This window comes from Cygnus olor, chromosome 4 (genome assembly GCF_009769625.2).
Source record: "Cygnus olor isolate bCygOlo1 chromosome 4, bCygOlo1.pri.v2, whole genome shotgun sequence".
NCBI lineage: Eukaryota > Metazoa > Chordata > Aves > Anseriformes > Anatidae > Cygnus > Cygnus olor.
In genome coordinates this window covers 5,486,357-5,509,175 of record NC_049172.1, presented here as the reverse complement: position 1 = coordinate 5,509,175, position 22,819 = coordinate 5,486,357, and the positions used below count along the sequence as shown (strand labels likewise).

At 38.3% G+C, this 22,819-nt stretch overlaps 1 protein-coding gene across 18 annotated transcripts in view; it reads right to left on the bottom strand.

The window, feature by feature from the left end:
- Positions 1–22,819, bottom strand: part of TBCK (TBC1 domain containing kinase) — a 107,785-nt gene that overhangs the window by 16,788 nt on the left and 68,178 nt on the right. For all 18 annotated transcript variants that reach the window (XM_040557110.1, XM_040557115.1, XM_040557111.1 and 15 more), the window contains 2 exons: positions 18,077–18,252; positions 1,520–1,695 (listed from right to left, as the gene is read on the bottom strand). In XM_040557110.1, coding sequence (XP_040413044.1) covers positions 1,520–1,695; positions 18,077–18,252 — 352 coding nt within the window. The remainder of the gene's footprint in view (positions 1–1,519; positions 1,696–18,076; positions 18,253–22,819) is intronic.

Sequence of the window (22,819 nt, the reverse complement as noted above, 5' to 3'; positions counted from 1 at the left end):
AATAATTACATGCAAACAAAAGAAAAAAAAAAAAACAAAACTTTTTTTTGTATTCCTTTGACCACTTTGTTTTTATCTATGCAGCAGACCACTTTACAGGTTCAAGTATGGCTTATAATAAAGGTACAACTCCCTGAAAATAACAGTTTTTATCTAGAATAATCAAGTTATACTATTCTCTTTATTATGTAAATAATATATTTACACCTATTTACACAGTAAAAATTGTATTTAAGTTTTACTATATATTTTAGCCCAAATATTTGGCATTGATTCACCATTAGAGGGAAATAATATGATCCATCTAAGAACTTCAACAGTAACCATACTTTTCCTTTTAGAAAGTATGGAAGCTTATAACTCTTGGACATTCACTTCATTGTCTAGTATTTATTCTTTTCTCATACACATGCAGTCTGTTATCAGACACAGGAAAGTTTTTTCCCCAGTGGCTGAATCTGTCACTGGAGATCTTTAAGAAGCCAGACATAAGTAATATGAATGGTCCTTCTTTTTTTTGGAAGCAGAAGTTGGACTAAGACTCCTGATTCTTTTATTATTTTTCTACTGAGAACTGTTCAATCCTTACAAATTACAGCTTGTTACACAGCAAACTAAGAGTACACCTCCTGGCAAAAGCAACAATCTACATCACCTTTACTATTATGAAAGGAGCAGTACCCAAAAAATGATATAAATAATAACAAGTATATTCTCAATACTCCCATAGAACATTGAGAGTTACCTTAAATAAAAACATGTAATTGTTCCCACTTTTAGATGGATGTTGATGAACATGTGTGTTCCTGGCAAAACACATCCGGTAAGAAGGAATCCCCCTTCCAAAAAACAAGTGAACCCAGTCCCTTAACTATGCCAATACAGAAAAACAATTAAAAAATCCCTCCACACGCGAAGTACTATGTATTTGAAAAAGAACAGAAGAGTACGGTGTAGACAGGGTAGCAATCCTGATATACATATAGCTTCAATATGTGTTTAAGCTGGTTATAAGCAAACTAGATGACAAGTTAGGACAGTCATTGGGCTACACTACCTGACAGTAGTGAGAAGGCACTCTGTAGAGAACTGACTTTCCACTGAGCTCATGTGCTTTGCCAGTCCCTATCAACTCTTCTCCACTTCCCTTCCACTAACTTGGAAAGTCTCCCACACTTCCAAAATATCAGTCCTGTTCAGTGAGGAAGGTCTGCTAACAACACCTATCACAAAAAAAAACAAGTGGTATCAAAGCACTTGTGCTATTGGTACAAAGTGGCTTCATTACAACCACAGCCTCAAGTGTGAAGGTAAAAATACATCTGTACTCTTCTCTACAAACCAGGACTCCCCATGACAAAAAAAAAAAAAAAAATCAGCCTTCAGTCCTTCCACTGTACCTGGACACATCCCTTCCAATTTTTTTTTACCATTCCAATATTACACTGCCTGCAGACAAAGAGAAGGTAATTGATGCAAGCATGATTTGGCAAGACCAGCACTTGGATTTGAAGGATACTCTTCACTGTTACGAATGTCCACCACCAGCAGCTTTGGTTTGCTAGGCTTTGTTTTCTTTACAGGTGTTTTGGAATGACTAGGTCCCGTCAATTCACACAGGTCAATCAGATCTTCTGCTGAAATACGCGGTGACACCTCTGCTTTCAGGTCATCCAGCTTGATAGAATCCCTAGACTTTAAAAGGAGAAAAATAATATTAAAGGTGATATAATTAAAGACATAGCATTCTTTGAATCCTCTACTTATTTGACAACCTCAGAGTATAACAACCCAGTTAGACAGAAACTCTGAAGTAATCAGAGTTGGACTATCCATACAGAAAAGCTCCAGAGCAGTGCAAAATGCCTATCCAGAAATACAGCCCTATTTTCTTTTGAAGTAGTTTGAAAATAAAATTCTTCAATGATCAGTGCAAACTGTTTTGTGATTTGTTAATGCAAAATTCACCAAGGCTGAGGGGCTCAGAAAACTCACAGAACATTTCTCAGCGTCGGAAGAAGTGAAGCAAACTGGCTATGAAGCACCCTCTGAGAAGACAAGCTGAAATGGCTAAGGCTTAGAGAATGAAGGAAGGGTAGCACCTGGAGACTTGGCACAGAAACTGCAGGAACGTCACTGTAAGCTACAGAACTATCTAAACATCAGGTGCAACCTTCAGCCCAAAGACCAGACCAAGATCAGTACACCAGAAATGTTAGAAATAGTCCTATACAACCCTTCTTGATCCTTCTGTCTCCATGTCTTGACAGACATGCAAAATGCCCTAAATCTTTCACTGTATATTTTCAAATACCATGGAATTTCCCCAGTTTAAAACATATAGAGTTACTTTTAAATAAAACCAAACTTGAAGAAACAACAAAATATCATAAAGCAAAAAATCTGTTCCTTTTTCTTTAGTAGGGTATCACACCCGGTAATATTCCAACAACTACTTTAATACTACTTAAATTATTTTTCATAAGAGAACCTTCATTGTGAATTATCTCAGAAATATTCCTAAGCAGTAACATTTCTGCAGTGCTTTCCTCAATTCATGTTCTTAAAAGCTCACACACTTCTAAATAAAGCAAAAAAAATATTATCCCCCTTATTTTTGTAAATAATAAAGAATGTAGATATCCTGTACTTTAATAACTGCCAACACATACAAAACTCTGAACTGCAACAGAAAAAATACATCTTGTGATGACCACATTGTAAAGTGTCTGAAGAAACTTTTTGTCCTTCCTTCAGGTTGTTTTACATGCTGAAACTACGTGCCATTACAACTACACTTGCATCCAAAAGAACTAGAAGATCCTTCATTAACTGTTGGAAGTGCAAGTTTTGAAAACTTTCATACACTATGCAATTAAAAATACATCAGCATGCGCCATGGTGTTAAGGAGTTAATAAATTGCACTTATTTATAGTCTTCTGCAGGAAGATTTTATTTTCTGTCATCGCCATTGCCTCAATCTGAAAAATCACAGGTAAATTTTAAAGCAGCTTATTTTCATTATGCTTTAATCCAGCAGATACAGAGTTAACACGTTGGCTATGTATACAAAAAAACGTTATGGAACTCAACTTACTCCCAGAGTTAGGTACATCAAAGATAGGCTTATAGAGCTTTGTCATCTTACAACACCACTGGTTTGTCTTGTGCAACTGTTAAAAGCTCCTATTGTGCAGAAGGTCAAACAGAGGCAAAAGTTGTTTATAACCAAGTCTACAGCTGTTCCCAGTGAGTTTTTCTGGCTTGTCAACAGACAGGAACAAACAGAATAGCTAGGATATGTTACAGGGAGCATCTTCTGAAAGACCTTCAGACTGTATCGTCTTATTCTTGAGGAAGACGACAAACGAAATAGCCAATCATTTCATCATAAAGATCTGTTCATACACTCCATGGTTGTTCAGAACATGAGCACAGGCATACAGAGATCGACTATGGAAAGCCAAAAAAAAAATAAAAAAGGACAGCCTCAAATATAATGTTATGGTGAGAAATTACAAATATAATGTTACTTTTGAGAATGAGTACATACAGCACACTCAAAATATATTCTGGTACCACAGTACCAAATTTTCTCCTTTGAAAAAACAATTCCATGTCACCTAGTTTTAGATTGCAGCAGTCACACAGATTCAAGAAACTATGTATACATAAAAAATTTCAAGAGAAAGAGAGTAATGTGCTGAGGGAAACAGGCATTACTAATTAGCAGTAGCTTAACTAACTTATTAGCTCTAGCTTTTTTTTTCTTCCAGTTCTAAACAATATTAATTTCACATTTAATCTGAGGACTATTCCAACTCTAGAGAAGAAGGCCATGAACATACTAAGGAGAACATAGGTGTACACATTTTTCTGAGGTATGTCCCAGCAAAAGACTTCCTAGACGCTCCTTGTGCAGTTATAGACACCTTTACTGTAACACAGATTATCAAAATGTACTCAAAATTACAGACAGAATCTTTAGGTATGCTTCAGGGAATGTATCAGCCCACCAAACTGGCTTTTCTGTTGTATACAAACATATTTAAAACACAAGAACTTCCAAATTGCTAGTCTCAGCACCTAACGTCCTCCCAAGTTCAGGATAATTGAGGTCACAATGCTTTATAATCAGAAAGATGCTTGAGTTTCTAGATAATGTATTACGTATTTCAACAGAATAGACCAACACCCAAGGGAGACCTGTTTCAACAAAAATACGAGCGTGACAGAGGACACAGCCACCTCCCAGTTGCTGTAGAATCCCACCTGCCAGGGTGCATCTGCACCTGAGCATCTGCATTTCCTCAGGAGGAGTCCATGAAAAAGAGTTGGATCAAAGGGGAGGAGGAAGAGGAACACAGTCAAAGTCTTCTGACAAACTTCAGACTTGTCAAATGAATTCAACAGTCCATGTCTAGAAAAGTCGCATCAGACAAGTTTTCAACATCCAAGAAAGTTAGCAATGTAGAAAAGTAGTGGTTAGATAAATACACTTCATTTGTCTGATGACTAAAGCTAGCCGGCATCACTACACCCTCCTCAAGCAACAGCTCCTGATTCAAGAGGACATTTGTGGAGCAATACAAAGGAAGGAAAGTAAGGAAGTCCACTGCAAAAAGAATTCAAGCCTTGAAGGGGGAACTGATGGTTGCTGGTAACAACAAACACTCAGGTAACCAAGTCAGGAGTTATGTAAGCAGATTATGCCAGTGAAGTTGGCTGTTATGACCTGAATTGGGTCTTCTGGAGAAACATTTACACTGTGATGGACTCTAACTACACAACCACTTCCTACTTTAATTTATTCAATTCTCATTCCACATATGGGATGAATACCTCAGGAAATAATAAGTTTATGAAGAAAGCATGAAGTCTATGAAGTCTACAACAGAAAGCAAAATTATCAAAAAAACTCCCTTATGATAACACAAAAACATTTTCCCCCTGTTTACAAAGTGTGAAGTCACAAGAAGGGTTCTACAGGCAGACACTATCTGTACTGTGAAAAAGTTTTTAATAACTAGGACAAGCTTTTTTTTTTTTTTTCCTCCCATTAACTGGGTCATAAATAAGGAGAAACATTCAACTGTGAACCTTACAACTGTCTTTGTCATAATTTTAGTTGCCTTTTTTTTTCCTCCTCATCTAGGGTGTCCCGTTCTGCCTATACGGTCTATTTTGTGTTACAATATCTCTGTATAAGTTTTGAGCAAAGCTGTAGCCTAAAGCTCCTTGACAGACTTCTGGGAAAGAGAACTGCTGAATCAATTCTCTCCAGTAACAGCTGTTTTATCAGACTAATTTATTTCCTTGAAATTGCAAAGTGAAATACATGCATGCACTTATAAGATCATACTTCCTAATTATATTTAAAAATATGACTTCATCTGAGGTATCTTGTAACAACTCTATTTCATATCAGACATTTTTCCTACCTTCCTGTCAGTCAGCTCAAGCTAAACAAGGCTAACACCAAGGTGTCATGTGACACCACAACCTCCCTGGGCAACTCTTTCCAATGCCTGACTACTCTTTCTGAGAGGAAATGTCTCCTAATTTCTAACCTAAACTTCCCCTGGCCATTCCTTCTCGTCCTATCACTAGTTACGTGTGAGAAGAGGCCGACCCCCAGCTCCCCACACCTTCCTTTCAGGTAGTTGTAGAGAGCAATGAGGTCTCCCCTCAGCCTCCTCTTCTCCAGACTAAACAACCCCAGTTACCTCAGCCGCTCTTCACAGGACTTGTGTTCCAGGCCCCTCACCAGTTTTGTAGCCTTCTCTGGACACGCTCCAGGGCCTCAATGTCCTTCTTGTACTGAAGGGCCCAAAGCTGAACACAGCACTCAAGGTGTGGCCTCACCAGAGAAGAGTACAAGGGGACGATCACCTCCCTGCTCCTGCTGGCTACATTATTCCTGATACAAGCCAAGATGCCGTTGGCCTTCTTGGCCACTTGGGCATGCTGCCAGCTCATGTTCAGGCAAGCATTGATCAGCACCCCCAGAGCCTTTTCCTCTGCACAACTTTCGAGCCACTCTCTCCCAAGCCCATAGTGCTGCATGGCCTCCTCACACCTCCTCGTCATACCACCATCCTGCTATGTACACCTGCAGTTTGGCACTGGACTTGAGGCTGTCTCAGCCCCTAACCACCCAAACTTTGTGGGTTCTTCTGAACTTTTCACACCTTCCCTGCTCTTCTCCACATCAGTGTTCAAGCTGTGGCCTACCTTACCTCAGGGATTACCCTCTTTGCTTTAGCCCAGCCAAACATTTAAGAGGAGGTGCAAGAGAAGGTGACTGACACACAGAGACTTACTTCAGCATATCTTACCTTTGGGGGTGAATCTTACTTTAGACTAGTCAGGTATACGAAGCTGTTCCTCAGAGGAGACCAGCATGATACAGGGAAAAGAGCACTTCAACCAAAGTTTGAGGTCTTGTTGTCTCCCAGAAGTTTCCCTGACAACACCCTAAGTACTTGCAAAGTAAAGAATTTACTCTTCTCACCTCATTAGTTTTTAAATAGGCCTGGGAATTGCTAAGCCATGTGCACTTACTGCTCTTAAGAAGAAGAAATAGGCATTATGAATTAATTTTTTTTTTTTTAATATTAGAACTAAAGCTGCTTACACATTCTCAAATTAGAAGTCAAGCTTCAAAAAGATTAAAGCACTCCAGGACATGTGGCTGGTGCAATCACAGCTCCTATCTATTTTTTCATTAGCCTGTAATCTCTTACAGACATTTCACCCTTGCTATTAAATGAAGATACACACTTTGGAGAAAATAAGCAAGTATCTTTAGTTCTGCTGAACTTGAACTTAACAGTCCCATCTGGTAAACACAGGAGCTATAAAGCAACTTTTTATCCATGGAAAGGATAGCTTTATCTAAATAGAAGCAGGGCTCCTGCGCTTTTGTCTTTGAAGTTGGCATAGCTTGCTGCAACAAATCTAATACAGAAGGAACTTCAGCCTGAAAGTCAGTATGATTAAAATCTGGGGTTCAAGCAAAATATTCTTTTCATGGTTCCCAAGTTCTTCATAAGGAAACATTCTTCATGGACAATGTCATTGCATGTTTCTGGAACGTAACATTTTGCTTCTGAAATCAGTGTATGCATGTACAACTGGGAATAAGTAGTAAATAACGTTTTCAAACCAGCTTAGAAGAAAAGTTTTAAAAGGTATCTGAAGAATTGATGGAACAACACCAGACGAATGCAGATTCACACAGCAACTACAAACAGATGCAACTCTGAATCAAACATCACATCAGTCTGCAGCAAAGGTGTTGCTTTTGTGCTTGGTTTTAAGTATCAGTAATGGAAGAAGGCTTAGGTAATGTTAAAGTGATTTCCATGTAAACATAATATTCAAGGTCATGGTCCTAAAGAAGCTTGGGGGCAAATATATTCGTATAGAGTAACACTATTTTATATAAATCAGAACATAGCAGTCAGATGAAAACAGGTAGAAAGAAGAGGGAGAATAAGCAAGAATTGGACACTTCAGGATATATCCATAGCCACCTTGCCAGGCAGGCAGGCAAAGTTGTCACTCCAGTTTAAAATCAAAAGCAGTTTTCATGACAGGAAAAGACAGTTTTCAGGAAGCATCTGAAAACAAGATCAGGGAAGAACACTATGGATTTTAGTCACATAATTTAAAAGGTTTTATGAAACCAATCATGGCTAGTGAGTTTCTACTTAGCATTTTCCATGCAAATGTTTTTCTTTACATCCTTTGTAATTGAGTAGATGAAGGCAGTACTTAATCCCCTACGATTTCTGTCCTTTGCACATTTATTTTTGGTGGATATTTTTGTTTGTTTGTTTTCAAACAGACTGAGTCCCATTGCTCCCTTGAATTCTGATGGCCCGATAGCAAAAACTATTTTACTCCTGCACCCAGTGAGAAAGAATAATGCATAGAGCCACTGTTACTGGCAGAAAGAGGCCTATACAGTCATGGAAATATTATAACAACAACAATAATAATAAAAACCAAAAAGGTTTGATTTTCCACTCCCTCAGCCCCACAACCAATGTCATTTTTATGATCATTATTAGCAAGGAGTAACACAGATTTTGATTTTCAGTCAGGACTACTTATAAAAGGAGGAGCAGCCAAACTTCCAGATATTAGGAACTGTTCTCTAAAATTTTGGAGACGCTGTAATGTTACTGTTTTCTACACAACCTCACTTGCAAATTCCTTGTTATGCCTTGAATTCAGTCTTCCCTTGCCATCATACTCAGCTCTTCAGATTTCCAAGTCAAGATACCAACATCCTACCCTTGTCTATGCTCCCCATCTACCTCTACTTCCCAATCACTAAGTCTGCCCCCATTCCTGGGTCTGGAAGCAGCACTTGTCCTCCCCTTCCTGCAGGGCTCCCCTGTCCAGACCACACACCTCTGGCCCACCACACTCCCGGCACCCATGCCAGTACCACAAAGAGCTGGAGCCAAAAATTACCAAGGTGCGTGCTTCCAGCGGTGCTGTTCTGTGGACAGTTCAATCTGTAGCATTCTGCACTGCAAAGGGCATTTTTAGGAAGCCACAACCCACCTTGCAGCCCGGCCACACATCACACCTCACATCTCCTCTCCCCCTTTGCTTGAGGTGATGCTGCAGAAAGGAGAGGAGAAGAGAGGCCAAAGAAGATGAAGGAGGGTGCAAACAGCCGTGGTTGACCAATTTTTACTTGTAAGCTTACTCCAGATGTCTCCATACACAGTCGCAGGCAGTCTAGAAAAATATCATGTAAGTGGGTTCTGCTTGCCTAAGTAGCCTAATTGCCTGATTATTATGGAAACCTCTCTCTGTCTCCCTGGAATAACGCAACTGAGTGACTCAGCTGAGTCAGCAGAGCAAAAAGACAAGTTATTCCCTGCATGCAGCTAGGCAGACGTGCAGCAAGGTCTCATTTATGATTGCCTCTGATATGATAAAACAGGTAAACTCTTCTCACCACTGCAGGAAACCCCTTTAAATTACAGAGCTGAGCCGTAATCCAGTTGTGCCTGAGAACACCCACAAGAAGCTTCAATACGAAATAAAACTAGAAGCAGCAAGAACAATCTTGCCTGCCTTCCCCGCTTTCCATCAGTGCATCCAGTTTGCTCGATAACTACTGCCTCCTTGACAAGAAATTGTAATACTCTGAGGAAAAAATAAATAAAATTGCAGAATCTAAAGAATACCAACTGTCAGATACAACCTTGCCCTCTTTTAAAACAAAAGCAACGGGAATTTAATGTAACACCTTAATGCAAACTGTAACTGGAAGAGAAATTCCTTCTTCTTTACAACATGACTACATATGTCACTCGGGGTCAGGGACCTTCAATTTAGAAAATGCATCTTTTTTGGGATTTAGCTGTAGTTGCTTTTTATCCAAGACTTTCTGAATGAGTATTAACAAAGGCAGCACAGCTCTGGGACATTTAGAGAAGAAAAAAAAATAGGGTAGGAGAGACCTGGGGAGTAGAGGGAAAAAAAATAATAATAAAATCAAATCTTAGGCCTTTGATAGCTATAAATGCATATATCTCCCACATAATGCACCTGGTCCCCATATCCAAAAGATTCCTTTGTACTACACTTTCTCAATAGCACTGTTACACAGCAGCTTGGTCTAAGACATCACTTTTCACAGCACTGATATATGGCATACGCAGAATTTAGTGCAAGATGGAATTAGTGCTGCTGTGACCAGCAGGAGGTAGCTATGCCTGTGCATTTCAGTGTGTTTGTGTGGGGAAAAAAAAAAAAAAAAAAAAAATCCTTCACTTTACTTCTCCTCCAAAACCTGGCTTCAAAAGCTTCTCCCAAACTCCATTGCCTTCTAATGCTGCAAGCACACAAACGCAAGGAAGTTGTATCAAGTGGACTATTTCTCTTTGCATTATCAGCTTATCAGAAGCCAAATAAAGCACCAAGCTTTTAAGAACAATGTTGGTCCTAAAGCATGTTTTTAGCACACTCAGTGGCTTTACTCTAAAAGCTACTTTTCTCCTAAAATTAATTCACATGCATGCTGCACTGCAAAAAGCACAGGCTGCTATTTATAAAATATGGATTATTTAACAAAGTATGAAGTAACACTGCTACCCAGGAAACTGCACCAAGTATTTATACTGGTTGCCAAATGGACTTACTTCCACTAGAATCCTTCCTCTCCAAGGTAACCAGGGTGAATGCTAAACTATGTAAAAAGAAAAAGAAGTTACAACTATGTCTTCAGACAGGCAGCTTGCAATTCGGGACAATTACAGCCTGAAATCATTTTCTCCTTCGGAACTTGCAAGCTGACTCCTTACGCATTTCTCAGGGGAAAATTCTAAAGTATCCTTCAGAAAATGTCAGCTTACCTCATATTGTTAGAAACCTGATAAATAATTAGCAGTGAAGTTATTAAAACAGCGATTTGTGTAACTGCTTCCTAATATTCTTCAAGCAAGGGATGTGTATTTAAATAAAAAAAAAAAAGAGGAAGTGTTTAAAACAGTTTACTATTACTACTCTTCAGTGAGACAAAACAAAGAATTCCTCCTTGCTGAAAACTAGTCATAATCCAAGGTTTTGCTCCAGCTGTACTTGTAGAAAGAAACGTTTGCACAAGGCCAAATTTTCAAGAACGGAGCCATGCCAGTCGACACAGCACAGAGATCACCCACCAATAATCAGTGAAGAAAATTGGCTGGCGGACAAAGCACAGGTAAAAATCACAGTGCCACTTTGGGAAGTGCCAGCTACAGCTGAGTGTTGAGCATAGATGGGCAGAGGTAACATTGGCCAGAGAGACTCTGGAAATTCTGGTCTTCCTCCATTCCTCTTTTTTTGATATTCCAATAATTTATTTTGGCAAGGACTGACCACAGACTACATTGCCAGTGCTACCACATGTGTCTCAGGCAATGTCTTTTCACAGGATACACTCCACAGGGGCTGCAATTGAGCACAGAAGAGGACACGGAGTTGGCTCAAATCCAAACTCTTTACCATCAGTAGCAAACCTGACTCTTTTGCACTGTTCTGTTCACTGCTTTATTATGGGTCCAATCCTTTAACAACTCTCTCAATTCAGTAACTTCCACACTCTAAAGGATGCTGACAATAGTTGCCGTACTCTTAATTCTGCCATACAGTGGCATCTGCTTACAAATTTAAGTAGTAACATGACAAAGCTAAAGAAAACCACAAAACACACCTAATATTTCATTAACAGTTATCATATCCAAAATCTGATTTTAAAACAATGATTTGAAAAACATGACACAATAATGACGTTAAGTATAAAGAACTTGCCCACAAGATGCAAAGGGAGAGATCTGGCTGTTTAACATTATTTGTTTTTTACAGGTATAATTGCTAAAGAAAAAAGTTTGTTAATCAATCACGGAATCCCAATTATGAGAGGTTAAAAAGGTCAAATGCACCCAGCTTTCAACTTCAAAGTGTGTGTAATGGTGAAGGATTGTGAGGAAGAAGGGGATGGGCAACCAGTGAACCCAGAACCTGATGCTAAGGCTGCAGAGCGTGCTCTGCCTGCCCTTACTGCCCCATTTACATTCACAGCAGACAAACACATCCCAATGAGACTCAAAACCCAAAGTCTGTACAAAATATGTTTGCAATAATTGAATGTGATCTAAATAAGCATCTAAGAAACTATTAAAGTCATCTAAATAATATTTAGATTATCATAAACACACTGATTCTGCCTCAGCTACAAACACAGCACATTTGCTACAATCAGCTTATATTCAATTAAAATGATTGCTACTTATAACTTGAATAAACAACTAAAACATTCATTAGAGACTCTAAAATTAACATTTACCATCACTTATTTCTTAAGTCAATATATTTCTTATTTATTTACTTTGCTAATTGATGTAATGCCTTATCTGCTATTGGAAAAAGTCCTAAAGCACAATAAAATACGTTCATGTTTCTAAAACCAAACAGAGAAAAAAAAAAGTGCTACAAGGCTTCCTTCAGTTAAGCTAATCTGCAAAACCAAAGCACTGGAAGCAGAAGACTCCTTACACTGACGCTCCCTATTTTGGTTGCAGCCCGTCTGGCTTATGCATTCCAAAATTTTTTTGAAAAGCTACTAAATACACGGAGAAGGTTTTGATGCTTTTAACAACACCAAAAAAATAGTTGCCAGAATGTGATGAGTTAATTATGGCTCTCCTAATTAAATAATTCTTGAAGTAGAGTGACATAAAAAGTGTATTTTAACAAAAGCATGTTGAAAATGAAAAACCCAGTTTCTCACTCAAGCTAGTAGATACAGTCAGAGGTAGATACAGTCAGAAAAACAGAAGCATCAAAGGCATATTCAAATTTATAATTTATATGCGTATATACAATTTATATCATTAGAAGCTAACTCATATCTTGATTGGTTAACATTTTGTACAACCTGAAATAAATTTGAAGAACAACATGCTGTTGTCTTGATCTACAAAAGAAGAAAAAAAAGTTTCTTATAGAAACAGAACACAAAATAAACCTGGAAATGGCAGAAGACTCTTCAGGCAGAATATATATAATGGCTGTTATGAACAGCACAGACCTGGCACTTGAACATTTCCTAGCCTGCACGAAGAAGCTAAGAGATGGTGTGCACTACTCACTGTGCTCCTCTTAGGGGAATAGAGGGACTGTACACACCAGTTCTTCAAGGACTTAACATAAACCTAGCCAATCCATTTTATATGGACAGTTATATCTTAGGTGCATACTGGAGGAAATTATAAGCAACTGAGCTTTGGCAAATTTAGTCAATAGCAAATAGGCTTGAATCCCCATCTGTAAGAAGTCTGTCATGCAAGCTGTCCTTGATTACATGCATAGAGAAATTACCCTCAGGAAACTCTTCTCAAACTGCTTTTGATGAGAAAGCAGCTTTCCTGTTTGTAGTGTTTCATCAAGATATTGTAGTGTTTCATCAAGATATTAAGTCACCTTTCCATGAAGGTTTTTCTCCTTCTGCTTCATCAAAAAAGGAAAATCTGAACTGAGGGCATTTAAATCAGCCCAAGAATCAATAACCCTGTGGTAGCTTTTCTCCATCTGAATGCTTCAATTCCCCAACATTTTACCAGGATCTCCCACCCTTGAAAAGAGGATGGGTGGTAGAAGAAAAAGACTAAGGCCTAGTTGTACCAGCCTGGGGATGTCTGGAGTCCATCTGTCACACTGAGCAGGTGTATGCAGAGGTAAAGGAACTGCACTACGCGCTCCCTCTTTATGCACACAGATAGCTGGAGAGGGTGTGCACATCTACCGTATCTGTAAGAAGGGAGATGGAGGAATCACAGAAAATTGTTACATGATAAATAGTATTAGTGTCTGACTCCTGGACTTTCAAGAACACTACTCTGTGTGCTTCTAGGGCATGAAGGTAAATTTCATGCACCAGGATAAATAAGAAAAAAATTCAGTGTACTGGTCAAGAAAAAGTCAGAAACAAATTTGAGTAACCTACTATTAAAATTCAGCGGTGAATGCAAAGGGTTTTTTAATTCTTATTTTGGACTTTCTATCTGTCTTAAAATACACATGCTAATTCACTTAAGATGCACATTCGTTCTCTCTGAAACTATTTCCTCCTTGAGATTTTATCTCAGCAGAAATATGCTTACTGGCTGAAAGAATAAAAGATTAAGCAACACACAAGGCTGGGAGGGAGGAGAGCACCCGAGCCTATTTATGAAGTTGCAAATAGATGTCACTAAAATGAAAACTAATCAATGCTAATAATAAAAAGTCAAAACAGTTTGTTCTACTGGCTGCTGATTTAGGATGAAAAGTGCTCACCCAGGGGCAAATACTTCTCCTGTTATTATTAACCAAAGCACTGTAACATGCAGATATACACAAATATTTGAGTAGCCAATAAAAAGCACTTAAGGAACAAACTGAAACAGCTTAGAAAGAAAATACAAATATGGGAGTAGGAGACAGATGGTGTTTAGAATTAAATACACTAAACACTTGATGTTTTAAGAAGTCATAAATTACCGTGAGAAGCAAACCCACAACTCTGTTTTCAAAGGAATTGTTTCCTACTCTTCCCAGCCTTAAATACAGATGTGATCCACAAAGATAAAACTGGAGATACAAGTGTAGCATGTAGTGCTTATTCCACATGAACCAGGTAAATAGGTAGGGAAACAAAAAAGTATGTTTTCAAGAGCTAGACTGACCAGCAAGGACACAATGGAGTTTTAGAAAAACTGCAGTATGTACTGAAGACTGAACTCAGTTCCCACTGCTTTCAAGTGGAAAAAAGTTTTCCAACGGCAGCAAACACTAGCAGAGAACACGACTGAAGAAACAGACAATTCTGGGATTAAGGTTAAAAAACAAAGACAAAAAAAAACCCACCTTTGTGCATAAACAGTATTTCAACAACAATTTCAAATTTTTCTTCGCAATGTTGCTCAAATCCATAAGAAGTGGGAGATGTCCCTGCCCATGGCAGGGGGTTGGAACTGGATCATCTTTAAGGTCCCTTCCAACCCAAATCATTCTGTGATTCTATGATGAAGTGTCATCTTGCTAAGACAAATATCTAAAAGTGCAGAAGTGGTTACAAGTGACAGGTGCCTCATTAGTGGCTCACCCTACATGGGATTTTAGAAGCTTGGACTGTGGCCCCCAACAATACCCTAACATATATGTTTCAAAATCTGACACACAAGTCCAGCACATGAGAGGAAACACATTTGTACACTGGAACTTCACATATGAATCTGCTTCCTTGCCAGTCTCCATGAGATGACTTTTCTCTTTCCTACAGAAAAAAACAACTGAGTATGTTCACAATTTTCTGTATAAATCACAGGGTCCTCCTCCATAAAAAGAGCTAAAAAACCCACACAACTACAGTAGATCCAACACCCCTGAGCTTCAAAAGAAGTTAAACCATCAGTTACGTGGCAGTGAATCAGAAGTGTTTTACTGTTAAGCAGAAAGAAACAGAAAATAAAGAGAAGGCAATAGAAGTTGTGGTATTTATTTTTTTTTCCTCCATGAAATAGAAAAAACATTAGCTTAATTTCTCGGAAACCATGGGACGGATGAGCCTAGTTACTGGCATTATAAACAAACATATTTTTGGTATGAAAATCAAATTACTACCGAAAAAAAAGACCCAACACATTTCTCAGGAAATGGAAGAAACTTTTCTTGACCCAAAACAATAGATTTTTTTTCTCTGCTACAATTACAAATCTTTGTTCTATTTACTAATTCAGCACATCGTTGTTGCTCTCTCCCTTATCCCTCCTTGCTGCTTCCAAGCCTCTTTACTCTTGCCTGGACACAGAAAAGCATGAGCACATCCTCAGGACTGAGGAAACTTGGCTGTTTACTCTTGTCATACATTAAGAAAAGCTAGCACATACATGAAAACATTTTCACTGTCAAGCATTGGAGTAGGCTGCAAAAAGAGACTGCGTAATCACTTTCCTTGGAAGTTTTCATGATCTGACAGGACAAAGCCCCTGGCAAGCTCATCTGAATTCAGGGTTTTGTCTGTTTTCTGAAAGAATTTGTACCAGATGACCTCCTATCAGAATTATTCTATGAATTTGCAGTCCTTGGCTCCTTCAGAAAGCTTCTCTATGCATCTGTAGACCAGCACAGCAGTCGTATTTGCTGAAATTCCTGTATGACAACCACCAGTATTCTTGTGTCATTTCATTTTTCTTCCCAGTTGCCTTTGTACTCCTACCTATTATTTCTTAAATCCTATAAACTCTTTAGTTTCCTTTTGTTCTGCATTTGCAGGTCTAGCTCTTGGAGTCCTGGATTTGTGCCCAAGGCTTACAGAAAATACGGTAATATTAAAAAAATACAGTTAAAAAAAATAAAAAAAGATGATGACTGAATATCATACTCAGTTTTAAGGACTACTTAAGTATTCAGATACACTGAAGTGACAATACAGAGCTTAGTTTCTTAGTAGTTGAGAAAAACAGATCTGAAGCCTAAAATCTAATGCAGACGGCCAAATAGATAGGACAGGTATATATATATATTCTTCCCCTACTATTGTAATGTAGTAATGAATGAATTTTGATTGTAGGAGAACATGGAAGAAAAAAATACCATTTAATTTTATTTATATAAAGACTGACTAGATTTATACTGCTGAGAGGATGGAACAGAATCACTTCAAATCACCAGCACCCTTCAGACGGTATAGCTGACAAAAAACAATCATCAGATTTTAATAGGAAGACAAAGGGATATTTTTTCCTGAACTGAATAGCTATGCAGATATATTCTTGTTCACCAGCTTTTCTTTGCTAAGGCAAATGCAGATGTAACTAACATACTGCCTCTCAAAACTGCTTGAGCCATACCCTTTAACCTGGCATGCCAAGATGGAAAAAACAGCCAGAGCTACCTGAACCACCTTCCTGTTACCCAGTTCTTTCAATCAATCACAGAACCATTAAGGTTGGAAATGACTTCCAAGATCATCTGGTCCAACTGTCCCCCTGCCATGAATATTGCTCACTAAACCATGTCCCTAAGCACCACATCTACCCTGTCTTTAAACACCTCCAGGAACGGTGACTCCACCACTTCCCTGGGCAACCTGCTCCAATGCCTGACTGCTCTTTCTGAGAAGTTTTTCCTAAAAATTCCAGTTCTTACTGGAAAACTGTTCTTTTATTGTTTCTCTCCTGAGACAAAGCCTGTTTGTAGTTCTGCAGGTATGACCTGGATAGTGGTCTGTTGTGGCAACGAAGAACACCACAGAGCTGGAAGAGCAGGAGCGGAGAGAGGCAGAGATCCAGCACAAAAAGAAATAATTTTATTGGCATGTACATCAAAGAAACTTAAGTTCAAAGCAGTGTAGTTTAACAAAAAAACAACAAAAAATCCCACATGACCAAAAAAAACTTTCTACTTCCTGCTCAGGAAAAAAATACAGGGAATAAAGAACTACATTTCAGAGCAGTTAAACCTCATTAACTGCGTTTGATTCTTCCTCAGAATTAATACCATGGCACAGGCTCTAACACCGTGCAGTAGTTAAGAAGCAAGTCTGTGTGATGAACATGTCAAACTCCTGTGCTTTGCAGTGACAACATAACTACCAGGGACTGAGGTTTGGTGGGTATTTTCTTACTGCACTAAACAGAACAAAACAACAACAACAAAAAAAGAAAAGCCTCTTCGCCGTGCCCCACCTCATTAAACTGTGATGGGGTGGCACAGACTATCAAAAGAGCTGGAAAATTTGTACATAACTAAGAAGGTCCTAGAGCAACTAACTTGAACCTGGCTGAAAGTAACCACTTCGCATTGCAAGGAAGGTAAAAAGCCAGCTACAGGATGGCTCTACTGTCCAGATCAACAACATATTAGCGGATGCAAGGGCCTTTGCTACGAAACTGTAAGACAAAAGTAAAATTGTGACATTGATTAAAAAAAGAACAAAAAACAAACAAAAATTCACCAAAAAAATCTCCCTCAAAACACACGCACACAATATTGGCATTAATATGACTCCTCAAACTTGCACTGAGTTGGAGTACCCTAACCGAATGGCAATAGCAATTCTCCTCTACAGCAGTTTGAAATCTGCCTACCCATTGCAATTCTCATGTGAATCCTATAGATGCAAGAAAGAGACTAATAGCATCGTTTTAGATTTTCAAACAAGATCAACAATAAACTCATCAGCTGGTATTTCAACAACCAACATTGCAGCTATATAACTAAAACGATCCATTTATCTTTCTACCTCCTCTTACCTACTTAGGCAGGGACATATCCCACTATTTTAAACTTTAAAATTTTAAAATATCACCATAAGCTAGGTACAATTATTATCACTCACGACTACTTTGACAATAGGATTTAGAGTTCTCTGAGGCCTTGAGGATTTAGAGTTCTCTGAGCTACACCAAAGAAACAAATGTACGCAATAAATAAAGCTTTGCATTAAAACAATGCAAGAATGGACAATAGTGCATGCCTGTGTATCATTTGTCTTCCCCCTCCATGTGCCAGGGCACTTACCAGGTCACTTCTAGGTGCTTCCTGATAATCTGCTGAAAAGCAGGACATTGAACTTCTCGTGCCGTTGCTCTCGCCGGCTTGTCGAGGAGGCTGTGCATATTGCCTGTACGTAGCACTCTTTGGGGTCCAGCGAAACAGGTTGATTGACTCACGAACACAACGCTCAATGTCAATCTCTGATCAAGGATTTAAAGAAAAAACAACAAATGCAAGTGTGAAAAGTCAGTAAAGCTATGACGTTTCTAAATAAATACACACATATCCATCTATACACCTCTGTCTCTCTCCTTTAAAAAGTAGTTTTCAAAAATACTTGGCCATTCAAAAAGCACTTAGCAACTTCTATAAAAAAAACTAGCAAAGCGTTTTAAGCATTAGCTTTATCCCCAGGTATGCATGAAAACACAGCAAACTTTTATTAAAGAGAAATACAACAGAACTTCAATCAATGCAATGACAGGAATATAAACAAAGCCTCATCACTCTAAAGCATCTTCATAAAATGCCTTTGCAAATCAGCCTTGACACAAATATAGATGTAAGCAGTACATCAAAAGTGTATTTCATGCAGTGTTTGCAAATTGGGATTTTTGGATCAACTCATCATCCTATTTATCAGTTATGTATCTGCTACAAGCCAAATGATTTCGCTGAAGGCATTCAGTGCTGTCAAACCTTGCATGGCCTGCTGTTTTGACAAAGCTATACGGTGTCTGTTTGGTGGAAAACAGGGAATCTCAATGCCACTTTGTGTTTGATGGCACGCTGGTGCACAAAATGGATTTCTCTTAGAGCTGAGGAGTCCAAAACCCAACCACAACTTACAATAGAATACTCTGGTCAAAGAAACAAAGTGCCAAATGTGACAATATTACTCAATTAGGAGGAAGGTGGACACCCGTTAAAGGTGAAGCATCCTAAAATAAGCTATGGTCAAAGAAAAATGACCAAAGCATAATGAAAAACATACATAAAAGAAAAAAAAAAGAAAACCTACTATAAACATCATTTTTGCAACGCTGAGCATCCTTCATATATCTATCTTCTAACAAGGTATAACATAAAAAACATTTCCTTTTTTATCACTGCAAAATGACTGGTTAGTTTTACATCTCCTGTCTGCAGTTTGGCAAAGAGAAAAATTATCCCAACTTGCAATTTATGATGAACCCAGCGTAGTGCACACAAACAAGTATATTTGCACTTCTCATGTCTGCCCCAAGCATCTCGGATAACTTATTGCATGAGTCACAATTTAGATGATCGGGGCATGAGTTTCTTTGGAAAAAATAGAGACAATGCAGTCAAACTTTATCTGTACAACTCAAACAGACCTGATACATTGCCATGAATAGATTTGATGCATTACCATCAATGAAGAAGTCACACCAGAAACTTAGCACGGTGAGCAAAAGAGGACGAAATCGAAGCCTGGGGCAGAATATTCCAGTTGCATGAGGTTATTTACTTTGTTTAAAACCGAATGCATGATGCCATCTATTAATTTCCCATTCAAAAGGCTGTCCCTATTCAGGCAGGATACAGCCTTCAGTGTTTTAATTCCACTGAAGACAACATGCTTATGTGTAAGATTAAATCACAATTTTCCTTAACCATATGAGGCTCCTGAGCTACTCAGATAATACTTGCCAGAAATAAATGGACAATGTGTGCTTCCACAGTAATTAACAACTTTTCATTCTGTCATGAAAACATACTAAATTTTTCATTTTGAAAATGCTATAATAGAACTTCCATATTTAGTATCATTCCCAAGGAAAATCCAGGCCAACTGGCAAATTTCACACAACTTTGAAATTCAGGAAAGACGGCAGATCCCTTTTCACTGGTTATTATTCCTAAAGTCCAGGATACACACCAAAACATTAATTAGTCACATTTTTCTACATTTCTGAAGGCTAATCATAAAAACATGACAATTTTAGCTTAAGACTGTAATACATACATGTTTTTTGCTCTTCTACTTTATTCTAGAGCGACTTACAGCCCTTTCTCAGTACTTTTGTACTGAGTTGAAAGCAGAATTTCGGCAGAAAAAAAAAGACCAACACTGATGAATAGCATGAGGAGCTTTCAGTTGTGAGAGGGCATAATAGCCTACAAATATCTGAAATTGAAAACAGAGATCTGGGAAATAGAATAGGAATTTTCTATGCTGTAGGAAGTTATGAAAAAGATGAAGGCGGGAATTGAGATTGACAGAGTTAAACATTGAGAGTTAAACCTTGAGACAGACTATCAAAATATTTTTCCTAGAAACAAGCCCCGTAGTTCCAAAAGGAGTCCATGTTGATAAATGCAAAATTCAGTAATGGATTTCTCTGAAAAAGATAACCATCTCTCCCCCTTCAGAGTGCGAGTCAAAAATTCAGGAGGCTGTTGTTCTGTGATTCCCAGCTGTGTGACTTCTCCCTTTGTCCAAGCAGCATTTCTGGAAGGCGGTGGCCATGCCTGGAAATGAACCTCCATGGAACAAGAGGGAATTTTAAACAGCTTGTGAGGCCATCAAAAACTTAGCAGCAATTTACAAGCTGCTAATTGATTAATAGGCTTCCAAGTAATGCAAAATATAAAAATAAGATGGTGTTTTCCACAAACAAATAACCAAATATGCGCGTGCACACATATAGGTACATGCACGCATATATTTGGGAAGATCAACATTTATCACCCACAAGGGAGAAAAGACTGTTGGTAGCAAAAGCATTTATTCACTTTTCCTTTTTTAAAAGTTCTTAGCTTCACGATAGTGGAACTTAAGAAGACATTAAAGTGGGTAAATCATTTACAGAATATGTAATTAGTCACGGTGGGTGAAGGAGCTTCAGACTTGAGTAGCCTTCTAGCCTGTCTTCAACCTTTCTTTGGAATTTCTGTTTAAGAAAGATCACTTCCCGTCAGTGAACAAGATGCAGTGTAATCTTTTGCGGCCTCACTAGATAAGATCTTTTCCCTTCCACTTGACTAATAAATTAGGGTCTACTGCAGTACTTCAATTTTGATTTCTTCCCATGCCCTTTCAAATAACTGAAAAATGATTCAGTCTGCATTAAATGCCCTTTTAAAAAAAATTTAAATCACACCACGACTTTGTACCCACACAATATTAATCCTACTTGTACTCTTCCTGCTCTCAAGTAGTATTTTGTGTTACAAGTGAGTCAATGCTAAAGCTTACACATTATTAAACACATACTGTTGGGACATCAGAAGTGTAAATATATGAAGTCAGTGCCGAGATCCTTAAGCAGGACAATGAACAAATGAACAGAATACTTCATGAGGATATCAGACTACTTGTCATACACAAACAATTTAGAAGAACATCCTTCTGAGAGAAGGCTCTGAATAAATCTCAGGGTGGCAGCATGAAGTACACAGAAACACCTAGAAAGGATGGGGAGGGCCTGCTTGTGGGATGTACACACAACATCTCTGTGCTCTCTAAAGTCCCAGCACTGTTGTGTTTTGTGGTCAGAAAATCATGCGCCTTCCCTTTTTATTCATACAAGTTACTTTGCTGGAAAATCTGTAATCAAAATGTGTTAACATAACATTGAGCCATTAATTTTGAAGCATGCACTGAAAAAAAAAGTTAAGCACAGCTTTAAACATAATAAAATACTAAAAAAATAGTTATTTCAAAATTGAGTATGTCTTAAAGCAGCCCGGTTTTCACACAGTGTAAAGCACCTGCATTTCAAAAAGTTAGAGTTGGCACCCAAGTACCTAAAAACTAAAAATTGCCAGTTTCACTATATAACACTGGTCTTAGGAGTTCTAGATCAACTGAGCTCGAGGATTTCACAGTCAAGCAGCAATTAAGCCTTAGAGGAAATAATCCTATGGCACTACGTAACATCTTTGCCGTGTGGCATCAAAAGCCTTTTTTCCATGATTTTTTAAAATATGTGAAATATATGAACTGAAAAAGGCAGGAGCGTGTGGGGGTAGTAAACAGAGTAATCTAACACTAATATCCATGTAATTGATATTAATGTAATGTATCCATGTAATGGATATTAGTGGTTTTGTCATGGCCCCATCCCACTATTAAGCCTGCTGAAATACTTTGTCCATTTTCTGAAATAAACTTTCTTGTTGCTCTAAGATATCACTCATTTCTCTCTGCTCATGCTAAAACATCACTCTGTACTGAGATGCTGCCTTCGTTTGTCAACAGTCTCATCTGAAAACACTGGCTCACCTGATAGATCTGCTTTTTAAGTTCTGTTTTAGTATTTTTATTATAAATACAGCAGAGAAGTAGACTGTCCTTGAAATAAACATTAGGAAACATCAGTTTAAAGGCAATGCACCTGTAAGAAAAGCACAAAAACTTTATTTTTACAGTAAAACTGGATGTAAAAATATTGTTCACACCAAGGGAAAGCAATGAATGGGGAAAAACATAACACGAAGGGCTCCTCCTTAATGAAAACGTACACAGACCAAGTCTTTGTGCAGAGTTAATCAATTCCAGAGGCCTTTCCTTGGGTAACAAGGCACAAGTTAAGAAGCTTGGCCAAAATAAACTTCTGTGTTTTGGATGCAACCCAGAATTATGGGCTCGGTTTGACCTCTCCATCACAAATACTTTATGGCTACCTGTCCTGGCACCCTCTGTTTTCACCACACAGCCACATAAATAGTGAAGCAGACCTCTGCCTAATAAAGGCAGGGAAGCTGAATAGGTCAGTCAGTTTGATCTCACCATTCCTG